The 12,041-nt window shown below is 45.9% G+C and overlaps 1 protein-coding gene across 1 annotated transcript; it reads left to right on the top strand.

Moving 5' to 3' along the window:
* Positions 1-7,028: 7,028 nt before the first annotated feature.
* Usp27x (ubiquitin specific peptidase 27 X-linked) lies at positions 7,029-9,515 on the top strand (the record flags this gene model as incomplete). Its single annotated transcript, XM_057759614.1, has 1 exon — positions 7,029-9,515. A coding segment is annotated over one exon (2,196 nt), but the record flags the coding sequence as incomplete, so codon positions are not given.
* Positions 9,516-12,041: the final 2,526 nt, after the last annotated feature.

Below are 12,041 nucleotides of genomic sequence, written 5' to 3'. Positions count from 1 at the left end.
CAGTTCCACAAGATCTGACACCTTCACACCAATGCACATAAAATAAAGTTAAATAAATCATTAAAAAAAAACAGTAGTTGGCATACCGTTAACTGTGTTTGTCACTGTAAATAGTAGATTGCAATTATTGTGCGAAAACCATAAATCATAATGTCATTACTTTAAAATCCACAAATAATTCTCAATGCAATTGCAGTAAGAGTCAAGTGTTGTGTGATGCTCTACAAGGCTCCAGATGATCAAGGCCCTGTTAGCACCTCTCATCCTTGTCTTATACCACTTGTCTCTTTCCTGATACCAGTCTCAAGTTGTTCTTGCCTTATTTTTAAGTCTTGAAACCAAGGTTTCTCTCTCTTTCCCCCATCTCCCCATTCCCCCCTCCCTCCCTCCCTCCCTCCCTCCCTCCCTCCCTCCCTCCCTCCCTCCCTCCCTCCCTCCCTCCCCCCCTCCCCCCCGTGTCTGTCTTTCTCTTTCTCGTTCTCTCTTTTGCTGCAGGTCCTTTGTCCTTGTTATATACTCTTACACTCAGGAAAAAATAACCTCAAAAATGAGATACTAAAATGAGATCCACAAGAGGGCTAGAGAGATGTATCAGTGGTTAAGAGCACTTACTGTTTTTGATGTTTTTGTACTCACTCTGTAGTCTGGGATGGCCTCAAACTCATAGAAATTCGCCTGCTTTTGCCTCCTGAGTGCTAGAATTAAAGGTGTGCACCACCACTGCCCTTTCTGAGACTATGTCTTAAGAAGAATTGCAACTTCTGTTTGGAACTTTGGAATACCCACCTTTCGGAGATCTCTTCGGACCCATTTACTGAACCTGGTGGTTATCTGTACGTCCAGTTCTAGGGCATATGATGTCCTCTTTTGACCTCCACAGGGACCAGGCACACACAGGTGCACAGACAGACATACAGGTAAATCATTAATATAAAACCATAAAATAAATACATCTAAAATAAGTTTTTAAAGTTTGAAAAATATGTCTATACAATAATCTCAAACATATGGTAAAATAAAATATAGCAGTAATAAATGGAACGTGTACATTATGATCAAACAGGCAAAAAGCTGAGAACTTAGGGCTTGAATCCAAGCTCTACCTTCCAGCCACTAAGTTTGAATCTGAGACCTAACCTCATCTATGTGTGAGTGTGGGCATCATTCTATCTCTTTTTGTCCCGCTTACCTTGATTGAAAAAAAAATGAGTTTAACAGCATTTTTTTCTTAAAATTGTATCAAGGGCTAAACAAGGCAAACAGACTAACACTTGACATAATTCCAGGGCCATTGAGTGGTATTTAAAATGATTAATAAGGGGCTGGAGAGATGGCTCGGAGGGTAAGAGCACTGGCTGCTCTTCCAGAGGTCTGGAGTTCAATTCCCAGCAACCACATGGTGCCTCACAACCATCTGTAATGAGACCTGGTGCCTTCCTTGCCAGCAGTACATTGTATGCTTAATAAATAAATAAATCTTAATAAAATAAAATAAAATGATTAATAAGAGTTTAAGGCCATGCGGTGGTGGCACACGCCTTTAATCCCAGAACTCTGGAGGCAGAGACAGGCGGATCTCTGTGAGTTTGAAGACAACTTGGTCTACAGAGTGAGCTCCAGGGCAGTCAGAGCTACTCGCAGAGAAACAAAAAGAGGAATTTAAAAGATGTAATCTCAGTACTTGGGAGGTAGAGGCAGGTGAAGCTTTGTGAGTTGCAGAGCAGTCTGGACTACACTATGAGTTCCATTCCAGCCATGGCTCTTACTCCTAGAAACCCTGTCTCAACAAAACAAAACAAAACAACAACAGTAGCAACAACAAAAGGAATTTACAAGAAAACGAGGCAAAGGATGTGACTAAGCAATTCACAAGACAAGGTAAAACAAAACAGCCAACAGAAATATGAAAATACAGAGGAGTTCACTTACAAAAAAAAAATCCAGTTTTGCATTCCAGAAATATTTAACTATACTAAAGTCCAAGGTAGATATTGAGACCAGATGAATGAGTAATTTATATTCATAAAGCTAGATTAATTAAGTGAATCTGTATGTATGTATAATATTTAATATATCCATGGAGTGTTATTTAATACATCATGTGGTGATGGTATTATAAAGAAAATAAAGCAGGGACAAGATACTATTTTACAGAGTGGTCAAGGAAGGACTCTGAGATAAGGTGACATTTAAGAATATTTAAGCAGGGAACTGAAGCAAGTAAGGAGAAAAACCATAATGATTTCCTTTTTATATTAAAAATAGTTACATGTATTTATTAATCTATTTGTGCATGTGCATATGACCGTGTGCAATGTGGAAGTCACAGGACAGCTTGGGGGAATGGTTCTCTCCTTCCATCATGTGGGTCTTGGGGATTGAACTTAGGTTGTCAGGTTTGGTGGCAAGCAATTTTACTCAGGGAGCCATTGTTCTGGTTCAAACCATGAGAATTTCTAAGGGAATAAATAGATTTCCAACCAGAAGAAACAAGGGCTTAGGCCTGGAAGCAGTAGTATGTATCATCTATCTGATGCAAGGCCAAGCTGATGGGTAGAAAAGTCTAAGCAACCGAAAAGAGAGTTGACAGGGCAAGAATAAGGACCTGAGACTAGACTAGGAGAGACTTAGAAAGCCTCTGGTCACATAACACATAATTTGGACCCAAATAATAATGACTTCAAAGGATGACATCAATTCTAGGATATTATTCATTTTAAATTTATTTTATGTGTGTTTATGTTTTTTATGTTTTGCCTGCATGTATACCTGTGTGCACCATGTGTGTTGCGGTTGCCTGCGGAGGCCAGAGAGGGCATCAGATCCCCCTGGAACAGAAGTTACATACAGATGGTTGTAAGCTGCCACGTGGGTCCTGGAAATTGAACTGTGAGACATGCCAGGATTTTATATAGCCATAGCCAAAAACAAACAAACAAACAAACAAAAACCCCAAAATGCTGCTGAACATGTTCATAAAGTAAAATTCAAAGGCTCCAGCAATATTTTAACATGAAGAGCTACGTGCCTCTTAGGGTTGATAAATTACAATACTCTTCTTCAGGAAAGAATACACCCAGAAGCTGTAAGAGTTTTGGTCTTTCCAATGTGTTTTGTTACAAGATGGTCTACTATGGCCACTAACTCCTCATTTTCAGGAAGAAGGAAGGAGAAGGGGGAAGATGTCTTTTAGCCTTCCATATTAACATAAAGGTTGTCTTGTAAAGTCTCTCATAAAAAAATCATTGTAATTTTATTGGGGTTTCATTGGATGTGTACAGTAAATTTAAAAAAAAACCCATCTGCATAGGCATAGTCTCATTTACATTTCATAAAAGGATATATTATAAAAATGCTTATGTTTGCGTAGAAACTTTCTCACAAATTTCAGGGAAATGGAATTGAGTGTGATTGTTGAGGGAGAGAGGGGCTTTCAATTTTCACACCACACCCCTTCAATATATTTTTAAAAAACTCACAAAATAAGGTGATATTTAAGGGCATACATATATATATATATATATAACTTTATTATAAGAAATATAAATGAATGATTTTCAAATGGAGTGTGCCTTGCCCAAGAGTGTGGAAAACGAAAGGGAATCAATTTTTACATCCTCCAATTTCATAGGTAGTGTTTTAAGATTGATCTGCCAGAGAACAGAGTTGTGATAGAGGAACCAAGCTGCTTCTCTTTTTCCCATCTCCAGGTTCACATGGTTCTTTTTGCACTTACAAAAGAAAATCGTCTTTTACCATCCTGAGTGTCACCCACATGCACTACCCTGCAGTGTAAAATCCTCAGGGTGCCAGAGAGACAATTCCAAACACCACATCTACGGTGAACAAATAAATCGCTCTAACAGTGCATGCGAATCGAATCTTTTCGAGCCTCAGATGGTTCCTAACTGTTTGCTTCCAATAAAATTGAAGGAAATCCCAGTGGAGTCTTCAGCTGATAAATCACAAGAAAGAGTTTTGAAGCTAAGCCATTGTGTGATATTTTCAAAAGGATGCAGAGGCTTGAATGATGCTTCTAAAAGAAAATGTCTCTTCCCATTTCGTATATGAGAGGTTTCTCTGTGTTAACATTTAGCCAAACAGATTAGGAAGGCCATTTTCTTAGTCCTGTCTCATTTGAGCAATAAGCAATATTAGTTCATAGAAATAACCCCTAGCAAGCTGCTTTAAGTGCAAAATTATATGTTATTGGGTCAAAAAATTGTTGGAAGAATACAGTAGAATAAGAACTTCCGGAGAAAAGGAAGGAGGTACCAGAGGCAACTGTCAAAGAGCTCTATTGTGCGCTTTTAAAGCAGCTGATGGTGGCTCTCGGCTCACTAACGTATTTAGGTTTCCCCAGATTTGTGTAATGCACTGACGTAACAGTTTTATTTCGGAAGATTAACACTTCTCAGAAATTATGGTTTTTTTTGCAGCCAAGTGACATTTACGAGGCAAAATTTTAGATGTCAACCAAAAACTGTGTGAAAGAGACCATGTTTTCCAAAATATTTTTAGAGAGCGTTTTATATAAACAGAAAAATTACTAGGAATTGTCATTTAGTGTTTTGCCACCTTGTGGTCAGAACAGTATTTAACTCCTACGGGCTTGATCTGTGAGTGAGGAAGAGCTGTGGTCACTGTTTCCCAGGTCTTTGTGAGACAGACGGGGACATTTGCCCAGGTCCCACTGCCATACATCTAAAGGCTATGGTAGCTCCTGCGACTGATGATTAAAGCAAATGCAGAGTACAATGAGGAAATGGACGTAAGAAAGTAACAACCAAGTTGTACATTTTCCAATAGGGGGCAATTTTTAAAATAAAAGGTACTCAGCTAGCTTTTGGTATATGTATTTATTTATTTAATGATTCATATTCGGTGCTTCTTTCCTGCTAGCTGTCCTAAAGACACTTCCTCAGAGTGTGTATTCCTTTTAGGGAAGTCAAATCTGATTCTAACCCTGGGGTGTCTTTGGCTCCGTGCTGGGTCTCCAGCTTTTAGCACAATACCTGCCTGTGAACGGGCACTGAATGAACATCTGTGGGGTGAATGGTGGCGGAGCCATCCATTTTCCGAACTTGCTGGCCTGGGTGGTGTCCAGGTGCGTCTGTGTGTTTTACAGGAAGTTGACTAGTCAGGCAATCGGGTCACAGAGCTATTGTTCAAGGGCAACATTCCCAAGTATGGAGATCTTCAGGCTTCTTTGTCGGTTGTTAGCTCGTGAATATAGGATGAAGGTACTCCTTGCCCTCTGCTCCCATTTGTTCTAGGTGATCTGTCATTTGCAGCAGCCGCCACCACAGCATTCCTTAAGCAGTCGTACGGTTGCATTTCCTGTAGTTACAGGCAACAAAGGGCAGGCATTTGTTGGAAGAATGATTCAAGGACCTGAAAACACAGCTGACTTAGGAAAGGCTGGCACAAGGCAGCCTTGGGCTAGATAGGAACCAGACATCCTCCCCAGTGCTCCAGATTCCTGATTAATCCCCACGAAGTCTGTCTTTGCTTCCTCTATGAAGCAACTCAGGTGAAGGTTGATTTCCAGGGGAGATCAGTAACACTTTGTTGTACTTTGCAGGCAGCACAGACCCTTAAAGTAGGGCAATGTGCCCAGGAACAGGTGGCTACCACACTGACACATCCCTCTCTTAGATCACTCTCTCCCTTTGACCCCCACATGCTGATACCTGCCTTTGGCTACACCCTCTGGAAGCAGCAGTTGCATCTGGCACCCCCAGATCTGCCCAAGACTTGAGAGGCTTGCTCTAGATTCATTCTTCCTGGGCTCCATGCAGCAGCCCCCACCCGGGACAGGTGGCAACTCCACAGATAGCCCTTCAATTTCTACCTGCTGTTCACCCCAGACTCTGCTAAACCATAAGGATCTCAGACTTTGTAGTTTGGGCCCCTTTAGCCTAGGGGAGGTGCCACCTGTAGGGGTGGCCTTGTAGCGTCTGGTTTCCCTGCTGACTTTGGAGTGAAGGTTTCTGCCCACAGGCACTCAGTGAGGGCAGTGTCTGGGGGCCAGCTGTCAATCATCCCTCCCAGGGCCTTTGGAGGCTGAGGTGGGGGCGAGGTGTCAGCCCAGGAAGTTTAGATCACTGATGTGATAGTCAAGGGGGCCAGCCACTTCAAGTGGAGCGGCCTTGGGAGTGCCATCGTCCCGCTAGACCTGAGGTCCAGGCCTGTCCATAGTGGAGTTGAGGTTTCAACGGTTCTGGGAGGGCAAGAGCTGGACCCCGAGGGGAGAATTGGGGCATTCTTTGGGCAGGTTCAGCTGATGTCAAAGCTTCTGCCTTTATTCTTCACGACCACCCTGTGAAGGGATATTTCACGGCCTCAGAAACGTTTCTGGGCAAGACAACCGTATCGCCCCGGGCCCCACACGCTAGGAGAAGATTGCACCCTTGAGGGCAGTATGAGAGGGGAGGAGACGGCCAAGGGGGTCAGAGCAGCGATTGGAGCTGAGAGCTGGAAGCGCCTTAAAGAGACTGCGCGGTCCCCGCCCCACTTCCCGCCAGCCTCAATGAATTAGAGCTGTGTTTCCCAAACTTGCCTGAGCACTAGCAGCCTCTCCGGCTCTAGTTAGAGATCGGGGTTCCGGAGTGCCTCCCTTCCAGACTCTGATTCAGTAGGCCTGCGGGTGGAGCTGAGGAATCTGTAATTTTAACACGCTCCCCCACGTGATTGTCGTGAACAAGCAAGTTTGGGAAATATTGAATTAAAGGAAACGGGGCCTGGCTGCAGAAGCGGCCTCCGCTAGGGGGCTTCGGCTGGAGCATTCCCGGGGGCGTCGCCTGCTTCCGCTGCTGCCTCCTTCAGTGAAAGTCCCTCTTGGGTCCAGCTGCCAGAGCCACCGCGCTCCCTCAGATCGGACGGGAGACACCCCAGGTCTGCGTGGCCCCCGTGCCACCACGCCCAGTGGCCACCGGAGCTCCACGAGCAGGGGGAGGAGCCGCAGCCAGTGGAGGCGGAGGAGCCTGGAGGAGGCGGAGACGGCAGAGACGGCGGAGAAGGCATAGAGGAAGGTGGAGGCGGAGAAGGTGGAGGGGAAGGTGGAGGCGGCTGGGAAGGTGGACGCCACCGAGAAGGTGGAGACCGCAGGAAAGGTGGACGCCACCAGGAAGGTGGAGACCGCGGAGGACTCGGGCCCTGGGGCTGAGCTCAGGCTGGAGCCGGAGCCCGAGCCCGAGCCGGAGCCCGAGCCGGAGCCCGAGCCGGAGCCCGAGCCGGATCCTGAGCCGGAGCCCGAGCCGGAGCCCGAGCCCGAACCCGAACCAGAGCCGGAGCTGAAACCTGAGCCCGAGCCCGTGCCCTTACAGGAGGCAGAGCAGGAGCCTAAGGGGGAGCCCGAGCAGGAGCCGAAGGATGAGATCCCAGCGCAGAGCGGCGGTGGCGGCAGCGGCGACGAGGTTCCTCCCCCCACCCTTCCCTCCGATCCGCCGCGGGTCCCCGATCCCTCTCCGCGTCGCAGTCGTGCCCCACGTCGCCGACCCCGGCCCCGGCCCCAGACTAGGCTCCGTACCCCGCCGCAGCCTAGGCCACGGCCCCCGCCCCGGTCCCGGCCCCGGCGCGGTCCCGGGGGCGGGTGCCTGGATGTGGATTTTGCTGTGGGGCCACCAGGTTGTTCCCACGTGAACAGCTTTAAGGTGGGAGAGAACTGGAGGCAGGAATTGCGGGTTATCTACCAGTGCTTCGTGTGGTGTGGAACCCCAGAGACCAGGAAAAGCAAGGCAAAGTCGTGCATCTGCCATGTGTGTGGCACCCATTTAAACAGACTCCACTCTTGCCTTTCCTGTATCTTCTTTGGCTGCTTCACAGAGAAACACATCCATGAGCACGCTGAGACAAAACAGCACAACTTAGCGGTAGATCTTTATTATGGAGGTATATACTGCTTCATGTGTAAAGACTATGTATATGACAAAGACATTGAGCAAATTGCCAAAGAAGAGCAAAGAGAAGCCTTGAAATTACAAGCCTCCACCTCGACAGAGGTTTCTCAGCAGCAGTGTTCAGTGCTGGGCCTTGGTGAGAAATATCCCACCTGGGAAATGACCAAGCCTGAGTTCGAACTGCTGGGACACAACCCCCGGAGAAGAAGAATCGCCTCAAGCTTTACCATCGGTTTACGAGGACTGATTAATCTTGGCAACACATGTTTTATGAACTGTATTGTCCAGGCCCTGACCCACACGCCAATACTGAGAGATTTCTTTCTCTCTGACAGGCACCGGTGTGAAATGCCCAGCCCAGAGTTATGTCTGGTCTGTGAGATGTCTTCGCTCTTTCGGGAGCTGTATTCTGGGAACCCATCTCCTCACGTTCCCTATAAGTTACTGCACCTGGTGTGGATACACGCTCGTCATTTAGCAGGGTACAGGCAGCAGGATGCCCACGAGTTCCTCATCGCTGCCCTAGATGTTCTGCACAGGCACTGCAAGGGCGATGATGTTGGCAAAGTGGCCAGCAATCTCAACCACTGTAACTGCATCATAGACCAAATCTTCACAGGTGGCCTGCAGTCAGATGTCACCTGTCAAGCCTGCCATGGTGTCTCCACCACTATAGACCCATGCTGGGACATCAGTCTGGACTTGCCTGGCTCTTGCACATCCTTCTGGCCTATGAGTCCAGGGAGGGAGAGCAGCGTGAATGGGGAAAGCCACATACCAGGCATTAGTACCCTCACGGACTGCTTGCGAAGGTTTACAAGGCCAGAGCACTTAGGAAGCAGTGCCAAAATCAAATGTGGTAGTTGCCAAAGCTACCAAGAATCTACCAAACAGCTCACTATGAAGAAGTTGCCAGTTGTTGCCTGCTTTCATTTCAAACGATTTGAACACTCAGCCAAACAGAGGCGCAAGATCACTACATACATTTCCTTTCCTCTGGAGCTGGATATGACACCATTTATGGCGTCAAGTAAAGAAACCCGAATGAATGGACAGTTGCAGCTGCCAACCAATGGTGGGAACAACGAGAATAAGTATTCCTTGTTTGCTGTGGTTAATCACCAGGGAACCTTGGAGAGCGGCCACTACACCAGCTTCATTCGGCACCACAGGGACCAGTGGTTCAAGTGTGATGATGCCGTCATCACCAAGGCCAGTATTAAAGATGTGCTGGACAGTGAAGGGTATTTACTGTTCTATCACAAACAGGTCCTGGAACACGAGCCAGAAAAGGTGAAAGAAATGAATACACAAGCCTACTGAAGCAGCATGCAGGCCTACCTGTAATGGAAGATGACGACACTCGTACCACAGCAGGCATCGAGATTTAATTGATCTACTTGACCGAGGCCGATGGGCCTGACAGAGTAAGAATTTAACAGTACCCAGTGTCCAAAAGGTCCTGATTGGAAGAGAAATAGGAGAGGAGGGAGAAGAGGCACTAGTCTAAGCAGTCATGCGAAAGAAATGAAAGGCAGGAATGTTCTGGGTGGAGAAGGTAGAGCAGGGAAGTTGTGACACTGGTTCATATCCTATATTCCTCCAAAAGATTGTGTGGTGAAGTGTAGGGGGGGAGGGGGGTGGCGTTGGGGGGGGTGTGCCCTTGTAACCGTAAAACATCTTTCTCCATGGGTGTTTCAGCTTCAATTGACCAATCACATAACAGTTACATGTTTGTGGGAGGAAAAGGACAAGTTTATTAAACTGTAGCCCATTGTGTACATGGGGCTGAAAGCAGGACAGTGGAGGAGGCAGGGACAGCTCATTGACAAACACCTTTGCCAGTTTCTTTGTATTCGTGATTTTTGTGCTATTAAATGCAGTATTAAAAAAGATAGCCCACGTGGGCTAGCGAAAAGGAAAATAAGGGGGCTTGTAGAAGGGGAGCAGGTGCTCCAACAGTAGAGAAGGCTAGAAATGCTGTAAGATAAGCATTTAACAAGGACAGGCCTCAGCTGACAGTGTAGTGTGTGTGTGTGTGTTGTTCTTTCTTTTTTTTTTTTTTAAAGCTGTATGATATACTTGAGCAAATCAGTGAACTTCTTTGCAATTGTTTTCTCATCTGTAACATGCAGGTAATTCCTACCTTAAAGCATTGTTGTTAAAGATTAAATGCTATAAACTGTGTCAAAGTCAAAGTAAAAGGCTTGGAACTTTGTAGGGACTCAGTAAACATTTGTTGGATCTGAATCTGAAACTTTTTTGGACTCGGCCATAATTCATCGGAGGCGTCAGAGGTGAATGCCATGAACAGAAATGACACACCATGTCACACGCAGTCATACACATGAACAATCGTCACGGTCTCTCCCACGGCAGCAGACTCCATTGTGTGTAGGGCATCGTAGTCAGTGTTACACCTCAGATTGGTGGTTGGGGGCAAAAAAAAATTATCACATTTTGTCCATTCGAAAGACAATGGCATTGCTTCAATGAATCAGCAATACAGTGGTGGGATTCTGGGGATGGTATGCTACAAGACATCCACACAATGGTGTTTGGTGTCCCCCTTCAGAAAGCATTGTGAGTATAGTTTCGATATTTACCAAGAGATTAGAAGAAAGACTTCCAAAACTCACTTCAGAGATGCTGGTAGAAAGGCTTGCTACACTGGACAGAGCAGCCTGCAGAGAGTTAAGCTGAGACAGATGGGAAGACCTTGGGATGGGGAGAGCACAACTCATCCTTTCTTCAGCACTGACTACAAAAAGTAACTGTTGCCTGGAAAAGCCTTGGAGGCAGCTCGGTGTGGATCAGGTGCGTGGGCAGTGGATCCAGTGTCTCCAATAAACAACAGGGTTCCCAAAGGCTTTCTAGTCCTACTTAGTGGCCAACTCATTGAGAAATAGAGACTTTTGTAGCTGTGGGTTTGGTTGCTTATTTCGATGCTAGTGATTGAACCGAGGGCCCTGTGTATGCTAGTCAAGCACTCTGTCACTGTGCTACACCCCCTCCAAGTCCCTCCATGAGAACTTTTAAAGACAGGATCTAACCCCTGGCACAGTTTCTGGCACATAATGAGCAGGTATTTAAAACATTTACTGGGTGAATGGGTGGATGGATGGATGGATGGATGGAACAAACACACTCTTTCTTTTCATTACCCAAATGTCTTCAGCACCACAATCCTCAGAAGAAATGCTTTGCTGTTACATTGGGTGTTTTGGAGGATGGGGGAGATAAATAAATGGGTAGCTCCGGGTGACACTTCATAAGTTATTTGGGCCTGGGATTGGTAACCCTGTTTAGAAAGACACAGCTATGTCTCCATTCCTCATGTCTGCCATGGGGAAATTCAGTCAGACGTGCCAGCAGAGTTTTGACTGCGTGCACAGAAATTGTCCTTTAGCATTTCCAAATGTTTTATTTGGAAACAAATTCTAACTCACAGAAAATAACAAGAACATTCTTTTACTCTCTATCCAGATTTACCTATTAACATTTTTTGCTCCATTTGCTTTATCATCCCATATAGGCACACCTGTGTTTGTGTGTATGCACATCTGTACATGAACTCAATATGGATAAAGTACATATATCAGGGCCTTTTGTACTGAAGCACTTCAATGGGCGTTTCCTAAGAAGAGACATGCTCCATACACTATCACAGTGGAGCTTTAGAAAAATGAACATTGTTACAGTGTTTAATTTATCATTTCTAAGCCGAGTTTCTCCCTTGACCAGCAAATGCCCCCCTTTCTAGCATTTTTCCTGTTATAGGATCAGGTCTAGGGAAAAAGATTGTGTTTGTCAAGTGTCTTTCGTCTCTCCCCTTCAATCGGGAGCATTTCCACAGCCCTGCTTTGTCTGCTGACAGTCCCATTCTTTAATAGAACATTCCTCATTTTGAGTTTTTCGCATACAGAGGCTGTCACGTAAATGTCCCACACACAGAAATAGTTGTAAGAGGAGTTCACTGATGGATGACCAGTGAAGCTGACCTCCTTGTTCCTGTGGGTGGAAGGCACAGAACACCAAAGCATCTACGGCTGCTACTTTTGGCTGAACCTCATATCTGTATCTCAAAACAACACTACACTAAACACCTCATTCTTCAGGAACAGGGCAACTTGTCCCAGC

Source organism: Chionomys nivalis, chromosome X, assembly GCF_950005125.1.
Source record: "Chionomys nivalis chromosome X, mChiNiv1.1, whole genome shotgun sequence".
Taxonomy (NCBI): Eukaryota; Metazoa; Chordata; class Mammalia; order Rodentia; family Cricetidae; genus Chionomys; species Chionomys nivalis.
The sequence above is the reverse complement of the archived record's forward strand: the minus strand, read 5'-3'. Positions and strand labels throughout refer to the sequence as shown.